At 30.8% G+C, this 15775-nt stretch overlaps 3 protein-coding genes across 4 annotated transcripts in view; 2 read left to right on the forward strand and 1 right to left on the reverse strand.

The window, feature by feature from the left end:
- Positions 1-15502, forward strand: part of LOC136968803 (zinc finger protein 28-like) — a 74060-nt gene extending 58558 nt beyond the window's left edge. For both annotated transcript variants that reach the window (XM_067262839.1, XM_067262838.1), the window contains exon 6: positions 14379-15502. In XM_067262839.1, coding sequence (XP_067118940.1) covers positions 14379-15113 — 735 coding nt within the window. In that variant the 3' untranslated portion in view covers positions 15114-15502. The remainder of the gene's footprint in view (positions 1-14378) is intronic.
- Positions 718-1406, forward strand: LOC136968796 (astacin-like metalloprotease toxin 2). Its single transcript, XM_067262830.1, has 3 exons — positions 718-803; positions 866-1053; positions 1136-1406. The coding sequence occupies exons 1-3, from the start codon at positions 718-720 to the stop codon at positions 1378-1380; spliced, it is 519 nt and encodes a 172-aa protein (XP_067118931.1). The 3' UTR covers positions 1381-1406.
- Positions 10416-11803, reverse strand: LOC136968807 (uncharacterized). The gene is made up of 5 exons (XM_067262846.1): positions 11707-11803; positions 10971-11044; positions 10824-10904; positions 10674-10742; positions 10416-10585 (listed from the first exon to the last, which is right to left on the reverse strand). The coding sequence occupies exons 1-5, from the start codon at positions 11801-11803 to the stop codon at positions 10535-10537; spliced, it is 372 nt and encodes a 123-aa protein (XP_067118947.1). The 3' UTR covers positions 10416-10534.
- Positions 15503-15775: the final 273 nt, after the last annotated feature.

The raw sequence follows: 15775 nt of genomic DNA on the forward strand, positions 1-15775 counted from the left end.
GATTTGTCCGGATTCATTTCCATGTCACTAGAACAGACGATCAACTCCAGATTTCTCAATTTCTCAACCGATCCACTCGGCACTCCAGATTTCTCAATTTGAATCGCCCTGCATTCTCAAAAATGTACTGTACAAAGACTATTTAAACAATATTCGAAAATAAGTAGTTTTATTTAAATGTTTATTCTGCATTTATTTCAGAAAAATAACAAAATATGCACATTCTGTAAACCAAAGTGTATCTGTATACGGAATATATTATCTTTATTACAGAACAATATGCCCATTATCGAGTTGTATTTTTTGGAAAATGATTTGCTTAGCAATCTTCTTCTTAACCAAATCGTCAAAACTGTGAAAATGTGAATTGGGAGCATTCTGAAGGTAAGGGTGCAACCGATAATTGTTAACTAATTAATTAAAAAGTGAAATTATTATTAAATTAATTTACTTGCAAAATTGAATTTTAAGTAGATTCGGAAAATCCCGATCTTTCTGTGGCGATATCATGATCGTTTTTTTTTTTTTTTGTGTGTGTGTGTAAGTGTGTTTATATCCGGAGAAAGTATTGTAATAATTATGCATATATACTTACCTTGTTATTATACTATTATTATTTTAAATTGTTTAAATAACTTTTAAAACAAAAATATTAAAAGATACCAATTTAAAACTTTTAGTAAGTTCTAACAAATCTAAGTGGTTAATAAAAGCAGCATGCTGAATTTTCAAAGGAGTACTTGTATTCGATTTATAGAGAGAACCAACGAAGAAACTTTCGTAAGAATTTTCAAAAGTCCTCGGTAAGTTCAGCAATACTCTCAACAAAATATAAGCAAAATTATTAGAACTAATATACTTTCAGGTGTTACGCACCAGTGGGTCGAGATAAAGGCGAACATTCCGTATCACTCTCAGATGGTTGCATGTATTTTGGTACTATTGTTCATGAATTGAATCACATCGTTGGCTTCTACCACGAACAGAATGAATACTTAAAACTACCCGACAGAGATGAATACATAAAAATACTTTGGGAGAACATAAAACCACGTAAGAGAATTACGATTTCAACATTTATTTGCAAAATACATGAATTGAAACCTGTGTTTAATGCATTGCAATCCATTTGCAGGTATGGAATCGCAGTTCGTTAAGTTTGCGCCACATCAAATGCGATTATTAAATGATTTTGATTATACTTCCATAATGCTGTATGGAGAAAGATTTTTCTCGAAGGACGGGCGCAGCAAAACTATGGTTGCTAAAAGACCGGGTGTGAGGCTCTTTAACATCAGCAGTAAACCAGGGTTGAGCAAAAGTGATATATTCCGTATAAATACTTTATATAATTGTAATAATTCCAATAAAAAATCGTAAATGAAATTGATTTGTGTAAGTCCTTACTCTGCATCACAATTTATCAATAGAAATCAAATACATTATTTCTAGTATTGTATACAAATAAAAAGCAAAGAAATTTTCTTTTGTACGATAACATTATTAAGATTATTTTTAACCAAGAGGACAGAGACTAAACCAAAAGTGAGGGAGATAAATTTTTTATGAAGCTTTTGCTAATTTTCCAAGTATCCAGACAATTAAAATTTTATTGTAAAAACAGTATTTATAAAGAAATGTGTAAATGAAATAATAAAAATCTGATATAAATATCAAATTATGGGAGATTGTACTTTATAATATGTTTTCTGTTTAATTTTCTACTTCTCAAGAGGTCAAGGGTTAATTTGGGTCATTGCTTCCGCTTCACCTTTTTCCGGATAATTGATAGAGTTAAGCATCTTTTAACTAAGTGTAACCTGTTACGTCATTAGAAATGATATTTGATCCAGTGGCGCGTTATCCTATGGGCAGAAAGGGCAATTGCCTGGGGGACCCTAAACCAATCATTTATAAGAAAATATTTTCCCAAAAATGTCCCTAAGAGAAATTTCTGAAAGTCAACAGTGTACTGTACACGGGGCTCCCTAATACAAATCCTCCTAGCCCCGCAAAGCTATAACGTGCTACTAATTTGATCATCAATCACCAGTAAAAAGTTTCTTAAATTTGGAAACAGAATATCCTCAATTGAAATAATTATAAACGAGACGTTAGTTATAATGCTAATCAGGTAAATCTTCCATATTATGCTTCCTTTAAACATTCCTATGTTTTGACCTACATCTTTACTGTGTTCATTTAAGTACTGTATAATACAGTCGTAGTTTAAATATACCTTCTGCATGTAAATTACTTTTGCACGTTAGTTTTTACTTTCCCGGCTGTCCCAACAGGGAGGAAATATATTAATAAGTCAAAAAATATTATTATATTATATATTTTTGTGCGATGGGATCTTTGAATGTAAAGAAATACAGAGAAAAACCTCAACTGAAACAGTTGAGGTTTTTCTCTGTATGGCGCTAAACACAATTTAAGATTTAGATGGAAAAGTTACACAACTCATTGCTCAATCTGGTAGACGTGTATCACAGCAAAAAATATGTATCCCAGTATAAATTGGAATTTGATAGAAAATAGTCTAAGAGAACTTAATGTACATAATTATTTGATTAATTTAATTCAGTTTGCATACAATAATAATTATTTTAAAGTGAACGAAGCAGAAGGATGGTATTAGCGTGGGGTCAAAGATGGGGCCAAAATTAGTTGAATTAGTTATGATTAATATTGATAAACAAATTAGTGAAATACATGGCATAAAATTATTAATGAGATATGCGGATGATTATTTGATTATATGTAATAGTAATTTAACCAATAAGGATACCATTTATAGTTTTATAAATAATATAAATAATGACATTCAGTTTGATATTGAAGAAGAAGTAAATAAGGAAATTAACTACCTCGACATTACTATAATAAACAATACTGATAATTTTGAATTTATAACGTATAATAAACCATGTAATGTTAATAAAACTATTAATTATAATTCTTATATCCCAGATTATATAAAAAAGAATTCATATCTAATGGAATTTAAAAAATATTTATACACGTATGTCTGATGATTATAATAAAATTTCACAGAATATTTATAAATATCTAAATAACAGTAATAATAGGCTCACATCCAACATTCGCCCTTATACTGTAATATTGTAATACAATGTTTACAATTTGTGTTTTTTACGATACTAGTTTGGGATGAGGAAAGTTTGCCCTCCCAACCACTAGTTTAAACATAATTTCTGTAATTTACATAAAGGTGAATTGTAAGTGTTTTTATACTGTTTTATACTGTTTTTAAGGTATATCATTGTCATGTTTTAATAAATTTTCGTTTTATACGAACTAGCACTGAAGAGGGATCACATTATACCAACCCGAAATGCATATGTAGGTCTATCGTGAATAAAAACAATTTGCTAATCAGAATTTGCTGTGAGATACGTCTACCAGATTATATGGTTTACAGAGACGGATTCACATTGTGATACCATACGGCAAGCCGATTATATACTAAGAAGTTTCACTGAATCATGACGGGTCAGACTTAATGTAGATTTTCTTCGAGTGAATTTGCCAAGCGATGTGCGAGCTAGCGAGGAGAGGTGATGACGTTTCTCGCTCTCGTTAAGTACAGTGCAACTACACCAACGCGAGCGAACAGGAAAAAGTGGAGTGGAAATGATGACATCACACGTTCGCATCGAACTCGTGAATTATTGCCTTGTATGGAAGTAAAATTCAAATCGGTTCGACTTCGACGCTTACTACTTTTCTTCATAACGAACAAATAAAAGAATAAACAAATAATAAACATCAAACTCTGTCAGATATCCGCTGTCGCCAGCGAGATTTCGCGTTTCTCGTTTCTGCATGGGGTTTTTTTTCCGAGAATTATATCGCTCGCTACTAGATTCATGTCTGCGTAGTCGCACCCTAAAGTCGAAGGATGGCGTTTTAAAGTTTCTCAAAGATATTCGCTTTTGATATAAATTCTTTACCAAATTCATTATACAGAAATCATTTGATCACTGGTCACAGCAAGTTCTTCAGTACAAAAGCTATACTAAATACGATGTTGGAAGCGCTGCGATACGACATTTAACATCAATGGATAATGCCAACGATCTAATTTTTGTGGACTACAAATTACAAAGATAACACTTAAAGATATACGAGTATATAACACGCGCTATTCTTATAAGGTTTCTTTATCTTACGTAATAATATCATTACGAAAGGCTAAGATTTTACGTTAACCAGAAAGAAAACAAGATATACATTTTATTACAGTTAAAATAACTACTTTCATGTCATATAATATGTATGGGAAGTGTATATACATGGCATCAGATGTTACTTGGCTCAGAAGAAATTAAAGTATATTTGTAAGTAACTTTGATTAATAATTTAATGAACTTTCATTTATATTTTTTGAAAGTATTATAAAAGTGATATGCCTAAATTTAACTCGACTTTTAAAAGAAAAGCCTTATTTTATCTTAAATAAAAGTGGCTTAACAAATTTGACGATTACCCGGAAGGAAGGGAAGCAGAAATTCACCCTTGACCTCTTTACAAATAGCAGGGCCGGATTATCCAATAGACAAATTAGACAAATGTCTAGGGCCCGTAATTCGGAGGGGCCCGGCTTCAGTGCAGAATCTTTCTCTGTTTTAAAACGAGTTAAAAATTATTTAATTTAAGAAATTCGATAGGACAGGAAAGTCTGTCTTTAACAATGCTTACTAAAGAAAGAGACACTCTCAAACAGTTAGATTGATCAATTTTCTCGAATGAAAATCCAAAAACGAAAAATTTAAATATTTTAAAGGCTGATTAACTAGTTGTTTGCGGAGTACTGCTATTGGAGTAACTGGTTTTCGTTAAACTGTTGCGGAGTACTCCAGTTGGAGTAAGTGTCAATTTTTTTTCGTAATTAACTAGTTGGTGGCGATTTAAGCACTGATTGGCTTTTATCTACATAGACTAAATCTGTTTCAACGAATAAGATATTTGTTACCACCCCGTATTTTTAAATTTAGGCACAAAACTCCTCCATTCCATGTTAAGTCTATGAGAGACCCTTCTTCTGTTCATTTGACAATAAAATCCTAGTTAGCATGCCCGTTAAGTTCTAATTGGTATATTATAGCTAAATGACTATCCTTTGACCAATACGCATCGACTTGGGTTTGTGGGGTGGGAACTTTCTTGGAAAAAGTTACACCAACTTCGAGCTACATTGTCAGCTACAAACGTAAACAAACAATTATAAATCGTTATTCTTATCTAGTTTTAGCATGAATTTAATAAATTTTTATATATATTTATTCTATTTAACAAATAAGCTTGTTTTTTTAACCATTCAGCCATAAATCTTTCAAAAAACAAAGTACTTCCGGTTATGGTGGTACTTCCGTAATACATAAGATATACATGTTTAGTCGTTAATATAATAAAGTAATAATCGCTTATTATAGTCTACTATTAGTACAATAGTATAAATAACGTATAAATAGAGTCAAATACACATCATCAATAATAAAAGTGTATTAACCTAGATCAGTACCTAGATTTAGAAAAACCCCCACCCCCACGCCGATCGGCGTTATAATCTAAAGGCCGTATTATTTCTCTACGTTGATTTAGAAAGCTGCAGTTTTTTTTATTTGACAGAAAATAGACATGTCTAAGTAACGTATGTAACAAATTAATGGAATATTTATAAAAAAAATGATTTTTTAAAATATTTTAAAATCTTAAATTTTATTAATTTTTTTAAACATACATAATATTTTGTAACAATCGTAAAGTGTAATATGTACGTGATAAAAAACTGAAAACAGAATATATCTACTACAATTTTTAAGCGAGATATAGCAAATTGAAAAACCACTTTAAAAACCACAAAACCTGTACGCAACAGCGGTGTTGTTTCGGATTATCGAGTGGATAAAATTACAGTACAGTTGTCCCTTGATAATCCGACGTTTTGTAATCCGACATGCTCAGTAGTTTGACATACCTCCCGTCAAGGTCACCGTAGTCCCCGTTATGTGTCTGCTTGCACAGAAGCATGTTGCGGCATGAATCTCCCCACCCAATTCTTACAGGATGACACACATTTCTTGTGTTTTCCATGAGCAGTTCTGTACGTACTGTATTATTTATGCCTACATATACTGTATGTACATTTATTGGCTTCCATATTTCTTTTAATAACATGTTTTAGTTAACCGAAATGGGTGTTTCATTTCCATATTAACCTAGGCAGCATTTTACTCATAAAATATAGGAATATTGTAGGCTACTGCTAGCAAAACAATGCCAAATATGTAATCACTTTCGGTAATCCGGACACTTTTGGTAGTCCGACACCCCTTTGGTCCCATACCTGTCGAATTATCAAGGGACAACTGTATATACGTTTATCGTTGTATCAGAAACACTTTTTCTGTACAATTATTATTGTATTAGTGTTTGTATTCTCTATTATTAATAAAAATTTTAAGTGACATTATTTAAGATTTGTTTAGAAGCAACTTATTTAAATGGGGCCTCAATTTAAATTTTGTCTAGGGCCCGCTAGAGGCTTAATCCGGCGCTGACAAATAGAAAATACGAGTAAAACAGAACGCAGAGTATAAAGTACAATCGCCCGTAATTTAATATTTATACAAAATGTCTGGCATTCTATAAAGGATAAAATCAAAAACACCATTTTTAGTTGCTGTAAACATGTTCAGGTGCGTTTTAAGAACAATACTTGTTTACCATATAACACGTTGTTTTATACTTGCAAACTGTCACGTGACGTGCACCACACGACTTTCTATCGTAACCTTGAGGTGTGCACCACTAACAATAGCAGTGAGTTTACTTGTGTTTCTTTGTTACTTGCTCTATATTTTGAGGAAATTATCGTGGTATTTATTAATTTATATTGATTAATGAGAACGTATTCAACTACAAAAGGTAAGTGATTAGAATTGTATTAATTTTATTCGTTTATTTGTGCGAAAATAAATTTTATTTCGAGTTTTAAAATGTTTCTCTGATTGAATGCAGATTGCTGACAAACGAGAATATTGTTAATTACAAAATGAAGATAAAAGAAGAGTCAGAAGTAGAACATTCTGATGTTACATCTGAACAAAGTAAAGAAAAGTGTGAAGTTGTTTTCAAGAATGAAAGGAAAGAATTTACTACGAATTACGAGCAGTTTTGTAAAAGTATTAAATCAGAACCTTTAGAATATGGAGACGATGAGGATGTTGAGGTGAGTAAAAAGTATTGTTCTATACGAATGCGGTTTTGTGTTATGGACAAGAAAACAATACAATTTAACTGCTAAAATATAAAATAGGAAATAGAATAACATTTTAAAAGTAGTAGGTTAATGGAATTCAGCGGGTAATCCCCTCAGTCATCTTGAAACAGAATGGAATTGTTAATGTGTGATGATGTGGTCAGCTAGCAAACGTCATCATGACTTTATAGTTCTGTGTGTAATGGTCTCCATTCACAAGTGGATTGTCTGCAGTTGTATATCGCATGTGCAATTATTTATTGTGACATCGTAACAATGCCGGGCTGCAAGTTTTAATCATATTTTTTAACTTATTTAATTTAAATTATATGTTCTCCACCTCAAATTGGTAGTGTCTTGCCGTTGTACATCACACTTTTCTTTTATTAACAGTTTGAAGTCCGTTGGTTGTAAATATTAAATACATCGTACATTGTACACAATCGGTTAAATAAAAACCATATTCATTGTAATACATAGCTGAAACTTATTCAAATTACAAACAACTAAATACAATTAAATAGTTAAAAGCAAGAAGTATAAATGGATCATCTGTATTAGTTTTACATGACATGAATTTAGTAGAAAAAATACTTGACAAAGAATTTAATGTAATCCATTCCAAAGTTTTGGTTATTTTAAAGGGGCGTTGTTTTACAGAAAAACGATTTAATTAATATTAGAAATATACTATAAATCAGAAGAGTGATATAATTTATTACTTTCCCTGCTCTGTTATATATAACAGAGAAAAAGTATGGCTATCGGTCAAAAAATGACCTCCTCGGTTGACCAAATTCGGGGGTTTCTTCTGTATGTATGAATGTTAGTGTGTGTGGGGAGCGGCACGATTTTGTTCACTTTCTTTTGAGCTTAATAACTCTCGTGCTTTTTGACAAAATTTTCCGAAATTTTGCAGGGAGGTTTGTGTAATTGAGGAATTTATTTCCTTATATATTGGTGGCCAAAGGTCAAGGGGATGGGAAGTTAAAAGGAAGTAAGTCTTTTGTCATATTCCGAGTAGGGTCAGACTTAATGACGATTTTACTCGTTATTAGCAGCTACAATGTTTATATATATATATAACCATCTCTTCACTCAAAATTATTCTTTTCGCTATTTTATAATATTTAAAAATGTACAAAGTTTTTAAAATAAAATAGCACGAGACGGCGTCATATACGGTTTTAAATTAATGATGTAACGAATATTCGGTTACTACCGGTATTCGGCCTATTCGGCCTATTTTTTGCTATTCGGCCGAATACCGAATACCTAAGAACAGGAGTAAGAAATAACAAAACTGTTTTTATACAGTAAATAATCATTAAAAATTAATCATTTTGGTAACTTTTATTAATGCTGAACATTAAATTATCATTATTAAGGTTAGTAAGAAATAGCATCTAACTCTATTAAATTATTTCGTAATTAAATAATATTATAGCCTTTATCTAGCCCGATATCTTATGGCATTGATGGCGTGTAGGTTAGAATGTATCGGGCATTAATGTTATTGTATAGTTAATTACGTTATGTTCGTATTCGCGTATATTTTAATATTTTTCACGATATTTTAAAATGATTTACGAAAAGTTTTATTAAAACTTATCGTATTTAATGAAAGAATTATTTATCTATTTCTAGAAGATGAGTAACTAATATATAATTTATTTTATAAATAAAGCAAAGAATGAGCATTTCTCATTATATACAAAAGATAACATTTGAAATCATGTTAATTTTAAAAATATTGACAAAAACGATAGCAACAAAATATCACAAAACTTCACAAATAGAAACCCCTAATAATATATTTGAACTGTTCCACAACTGGGGAGAAACTAGACCATACGTCCCTACTAAAGTACTGTATATCCTTAGGGTACTGTTCAGTCTACAAATACGCAGTAAAAACAAAATTTTAGTGCTTAATTAAAGAGTTAAAAAGATCGATTGTAAATAAAATAACTTATAAGTTATAACTTACATCTAAATACCAACAACTGCCGAATCATATTGGGCTATTTACGGCTATTACATAAATTATAAACCAATTTGGCACTAGAGGTAGACGCTAGACTCCATCTCATATTAACTTTAATAATTATAATTTAATTAATTTAAATAATTTAGACCTACTGGAAGGAAAAATCGTAGTGACAGCGGGCCAATAGAGAGGAGAATGCGCGACCCTTGCCATAATATGGTTTGCGTGCCAATTTTCGTATGTGCGTTAATCAAGCCAAATAGTTTGGCCGAATATTCGGCCATTCGGCCACGCTCCTGACCGAATATTCGGTATTCGGCCTGAGCCGAATACACTATTCGTTACATCACTATTTTAAATGTTGCCGGAAAAGTTAAGCAATCGTTGCTTGATTTTTAAACTTGATTCCTAACAAACTGCCGCTTAAACATTTATATAGTATCAGACATATAATAATGTCAATGAATTTGTATAACTGAACAATCAAGATAATAAACCTAACGCATTAGTAAGCTCATGTTTTAAATAAATTCAGACATTAAACGAAATTTTATGTTCAAATTAAATAGTTTTTATTTATTTTTCCATAAAGATCGTTCGTCTGATCATTTAAAGAAATTTTTCTATCATTTCAGGTAAATATTTATGGAAAATGTGTTTCTACAAATGACACAAACGGTTCCAATATTTGGAGTCATTACGGTTATAACGGTGAAATAGGTAAGAGGTTTCATACATTTTAATGCTATAAAAATACATTTCTAGTGATTAGAAGAATAGTTAAAACATAAATATAAGTAAATAAGTAGTTACATAAATAGAAATGGTAATATTTGAATAGAAAATTTGCAAATATTTTATGTATAGAGTTCATATTGTGTGTATTATAAGGCACAGTTCGTTTTCTGTTCGTATTAGTTTCGCATTAATTCTATCGGTTTTGGATGAATTAACCTGTACGTTGCAGGTTAATTTTAAAATTGCTTCATAATTTCTTTTCGTTTTCTCTACTTTCGATTTTTTTTTTAACTTCTCTTAAATAATGTCTTCCATATATGACGGAGAACATAATTATAATTCGCCAACTAATGTTATAGTTATTGTATTTTCACTCGAATATATTGTGATGAATAATTTATAATACAAAACTATTTATTTAAATTTTGTAAGAATTGATTACACATATTCAATTTTAAAAAATCCGTGGCTCAACATTGGTTAAAGTAATCAGCGACGAATCATCTATTCTTTTTCTATCGAAGTTTGTTTTCGACACATTGAGCAACCACATCGAAATCTACAGACTAAATATTAAAAATAAAAATAAATATTGCACTTAATTTAATTTGAAATTGAAATAAAATTTCGTAATTATTTTTATTTTCGACTTACGAGTTTACCCCAGTCAGTCATATTGAATTCTTCCAAACAGTCCAGATACGGTGCAACCATTGCTATAATCTACGAAATAGAAATTATATTTGTTAAATTTTGATAATTGTAAAGGCTGGTGTATCAATTTATTTTTCTAATTACATTTACCTCATTTAACGTTTTGCCACACTTTTTATTCAAGACGTCGACAAAACTATCGACATCATAGCATCGGGCAATACCTATATACTGGCAAATTTTATTTGAATATTAATAACTTAAAATTTTATTTAGTTATACTAAAAATAAGCTAACTGTTTGTCTTTCATCAAAGGGCAAATTATCCTCTATACAATTCCAAATAATTCTTCTAAACGATTCGTCAAGTCCTGAAAAATAGAAGTTTAGTGTACTTTTCCGTATCCAAACTTTGAAAATGTTTTATTTTTTCCACAACGAGAATAATTTAGGGTGCATATGATAAGTATGCCAAACATTAAAAATTTCAAACAATGCACTTAGCCAATATTTTTATCTGCAATAATTATAAGAATATGCCTTCTATTATGGCCTATTGTGTGGGATGGTATTGTGAGATTGCCGAATTGGGGATATCCAAATACCAGGATTTATCGTATGTGAGGTGAAGGAGAGTGAGGCAAACAGCGGCAGTGACAAATAAATCTGTCTGTTTATGCCTAACCTATTCTAATAATTTTGTTGGTAATAATTTATTAGAATAGGTTAAGTTAGATTAGAACGTGTGTCCACACTGTTTCCCTTCTTCTATTTGCTGGAATCAGAGACGAGCCGCCATTTTGGAACCATAGGTAACATTAACCGAAGATTCAAAGGGTATAAGCCATAACGAAGCCAATGCGTGAATAGAAGCCTTATAAAAATGGCCGACATTAAAAACACTGGCATCGCAATAGAAACCATTGTCTCACATGCGCATAAAAACCGATTGCTCGATGACAGTGTTTCATTTCGCCCCACCCTACTCTATATTTAAAATTTGAGGATTAAATAGAAAACCTCCCATACTCACTACAATAGGCATCAAAATCTCTCTTCTTTCTAAAGCCATTGGTGCAATTTAAGTTGCACGCGATCACTCCTAAAACAAGCAAAATACACACCTTCATTTTTAATCCTTGCAAAGAAAGAAATAACTTTTAAAACAAATTGATAAGTAATTCTCGGTTATTTATATTTTATTCGGCAATTAATCACAGGAAAAGCAATTAAGTTATCTTTTTATAAAACAGGAAATGTTACAAACACTGTTTCCTTCTCACTCTTAAAAGAAAAATTGTTTAAATTCTCTTAGAACAGAAAATTAAAAATTAATTTAATTCAACTAAAATAAATAAAAGTAGAATTTAAAAATATACGATAAAAACGTAACAAATGATTTATTAATTTTGACTTTAATGGGAATAATTTCGTTATAAAAGATAATAAAGTAGCAGGTAAGCTCAGGATAAGATCATACATTAAGATTATTAAATTATTTCGCGCTTCTAACCTTTATATTATATTATAGTATTTGATTTATATAACTACAGAGGTTATCTCAGGTAAGGGTTTATCACTCCAAGTGACTAATGTAACACATTTTATAAATACTTTAAATTGTGTGTAGTAGAGAAAGAAAATTTTTTAAATATGTTCGATCGATCTCTGATTAATTCACTGTTAAATTTCAATACAGATTGTAAGAAAAAGGGAATAAAAGAGGAGAAATATGATACCAAATATGACATAAAATCAGAATGTAAAGTTGTTTTGAAAAGATTGAATTTTAAAGTAAAAACTGAAGATTGTAAACGAGTTTGTCTCCCAGATGAATACGAAGGTTTAAAGGTAAGTAAAACAAATTTCTAAACATTTCACACATATTAATTCGCCTGTATTATTGAAAGAAAAGGCAAATATAATTGTTAATTTTTCGAAGATCTTAATGAATATCTACATAATATCTGAGTCATAATTACTTTTAATATATCTAAAATCACAAAACAACAGGTTTATGATTTATTAATTTATAGTAGTTTTTTTGTATAATACATTTTTGTATTGTTTATATAGGCTATAACTGTTTATCCTGTCAAAAACGAATTCTTCACTCTGGACGAAAACTTATACAGGAATCAAGTGAACATCAAAAGTAAGTACTGTAATATGTTACAATTTTATTTTTTAAAGCGATTTTTTTTTTTTTTAAATTAGAGTTTATATGGATGTACGAGTTCATCTGAAATAGCTGCATGCAAGTTTCAACAATCGAGTATGAAACTTGCATGCATGATTCATACTCGATGAAAAATTGCATGATTCAAATCGTTTGCAATTTTTTTGCAATTTATTATTATACCTTTATCTTTTCCCCATCCTTATTAAGTACAGAAAAAGTGTTGCAACTAGAAAAGGAAAACTGCTGAAATCGGATTGAGAAAGTAATTCTCAGCAAAAACGTACAGTATATTACTCTCAAGCCACGTGTAAGCAGATTTGGCAGTAAGACTGAACATGTGTATAAAGTGCACATTACATAGTCTACAACTATAGGAAGTTTCGGATGAAGCAATGTCGCCATGATAATAAATCGAGAAAAGAAGCATTGCCACAGAAAAAGGCTACGATCTTTACTTTGTGCCTCGAACTTTCTTTGCATATACTGCTCAAAGATGTTCTGATGTTCAGCCAAAATAATGTAGGTCTAACGACTTTAAGTCTCGAAGCATTTTTCCAATTTATTTTCATGGTGGCATTCGCTTGTAGTTGTAGTCTGTGTAATGTACACTTTATACACATGCTAAGTCTTACTGTCAAATCTCCCTCCAGTATTTTTATGCCACAACTTTCAAAAGTTTCGTTTATATAGAAGTTTTCTCTGTGTTCTATTTTTTAACTATGTTTTTACTAGTTTATTTATGGGATTTCTAAGTATTTTTCAGTCATCGATAACTTCATAATAAAATAGATTATATGATAGTTCTATATTTATCTGACAGTCACCTGATAATTCGCAAATTTACTTCAGTATCCCAGAGAATAAGTATGAAAAATTTGGTGCAGATCGATCAAAAACTAATGACAGAGAGACAGACAAACATTCTATCATCTATGTACTGTAAAGGTAGACAAAGGGTTTCAAACCGGGAGAGTCAAATTTGACACGATTCCAATACTTCCCCTTGTTATATATACATAACAACCGGGAAGTAAAACGAGACATCATTTTATAAGTATTTTATTTGTAAATAATTAGGCTAGTATTAATTAAGAGATTAAAAGTAATCGCAAAACTCCATGTCACGTCACATCCAGTTGATCAATAATACGTTAAAATTTAAAATATAAGCTATTATTTTGTAAATACTCGATATTTTTGATTAAAGTCTCCGAAATGACCACAAAAATGGCCATCAGCAATCGAAAGGGCTGTTAAATATACGCAAATTCCTAGATCCTTCGATAGTTTGAAGTCATGTTCTCTTTCGTTATAAATCTAGGCGAAAAAAAGCGGAAAATTCCAATTGCGTAAGGCTCATTTAAGGCTCGTTGTCGTGAGCCTTATATATATTAAAATAGAAAATTTTACCAATGTTATAATGGTACTTTATTGTGTTATTTTTAAAATTTTCAGTTAAGCAAGAAGAAAAGACAAAGGAATACGATAATCCGCACAACTCGAATAGAGAGAAGCGTTTTAACAATAATATCAAGAAAACGAAATACGTTCCTTCCTTTAGAAAATGCAATCAAGTGCAAAAAAAGATTAAAAGGAAATACTTCAGGGTTATGCTTGCATCTCATTCTAAACAAAAATTCACCTGTTATTTTTGTAAACAGACATTTATAAATAAGGAAATATTAAAAACGCACTTGTTCTTCCATATTGGAAAGAAACCATTTGGCTGCTCAACTTGCGATCAGAAGTTTTCGTGGCAATTTATCTTGCGAAGACACATGAAAGAACACAACACCGAAAACCAAATCGAAATTGATAATAGAGAAGTTCGTGCAAAGTCGCCTCCAAAAAATCGTAAAAAGTCTAATACTGGACGAAAACTGCCTCAATGTGATATTTGTAATAAACGCCTTTGGTCGAAGTATCGTTTAGAGAGACACAAGAAAAAACACATACTTCATCGTTGTAAGATATGTAAGAAAGAATTTAGATTCGAATGTCGTTTGAAAGTTCATGAAGAAACTCATAGGAAAGACCGTCCTTTCAAATGCGATATTTGTAGTAAGTGCTACAAAACGAAAAGATGTTTGAAAATACATTATAAAATTCATAGTGATCGACATGACTATTCCTGTGAGATATGTAACAAACGTTTTAAAACAAAACGATATTTGCTACATCATAAAGTCATTCATAGCAACAAGTTTAATTATTCTTGTGAGGTATGTAAGAAACGTTTTAAACGCAATTCTGATTAAAAGAGCACGTCGAACTGCACACAGATGAATACAAGTATTCTTGTGATATATGTGACAAAAAGTTTAAAATTAAACGCTATTTGACACGACACAAATACTATCACATCGACAGAAATAAGTACGTTTGTGACATATGTAAAACAGGTTTTAAATATAAAAAACTTTTGGTAACGCATCGCTTTGTTCAACACGAAGATATGTTTGTATGCAAATATTGTACCGAGCCATTCAAAACCGAAAATATGTTGAAAGCCCATTTGAAAAATCATATTGAAAAGTGTAATGTTTGTAATAAGGAATATACAACTAAATCCCACTTAGTTCTTCATCAGAAAAGTCATTATGACGTAACGCCGTTTATTTGTGAGACGTGTAATAGAGGATTTCGAACTGAATACCTGTTAAAATGTCACCAAAGTTATCATAATCAAGACAATTATCGTTATGTTTGTGAGGTATGTGAAAAGGGGTTTGATAACAAAACTAATTTCTTAAAGCATCAACTTATTCACGCAGAAAAACCGTATCCTTGCGTTAATTGTAGAAGAAAATACGAAACTGAAAACGAACTGAAATACCATTTAAAATTTATTTGTACGAAAATACATCCGAAGCAATCTCCTTATCAATGTAATATCTGTAAAGAGACTTATGTAAATGCA

Source organism: Centruroides vittatus, unplaced genomic scaffold, assembly GCF_030686945.1.
Source record: "Centruroides vittatus isolate TY-2023 unplaced genomic scaffold, ASM3068694v2 contig_16, whole genome shotgun sequence".
NCBI lineage: Eukaryota > Metazoa > Arthropoda > Arachnida > Scorpiones > Buthidae > Centruroides > Centruroides vittatus.

What these genes read in the sequence shown, in the direction of transcription:
- LOC136968796 (XM_067262830.1), top strand. Translation starts at nt 718, where the DNA reads ATGCTGAATTTTCAAAGGAGTACTTGTATTCGATTTATAGAGAGAACC. An exon ending in AGAATTTTCAAAAGTCCTCG is followed by an intron (nt 804 to 865) that starts GTAAGTTCAGCA and finishes ATATACTTTCAG; the next exon opens with GTGTTACGCACCAGTGGGTC. An exon ending in TTGGGAGAACATAAAACCAC is followed by an intron (nt 1,054 to 1,135) that starts GTAAGAGAATTA and finishes ATCCATTTGCAG; the next exon opens with GTATGGAATCGCAGTTCGTT.
- LOC136968807 (XM_067262846.1), bottom strand. Translation starts at nt 11,803, where the DNA reads ATGAAGGTGTGTATTTTGCTTGTTTTAGGAGTGATCGCGTGCAACTTA. An exon ending in GTGGCAAAACGTTAAATGAG is followed by an intron (nt 10,743 to 10,823) that starts GTAAATGTAATT and finishes TCTATTTCGTAG; the next exon opens with ATTATAGCAATGGTTGCACC. An exon ending in TGACTGACTGGGGTAAACTC is followed by an intron (nt 10,586 to 10,673) that starts GTAAGTCGAAAA and finishes TTTAATATTTAG; the next exon opens with TCTGTAGATTTCGATGTGGT.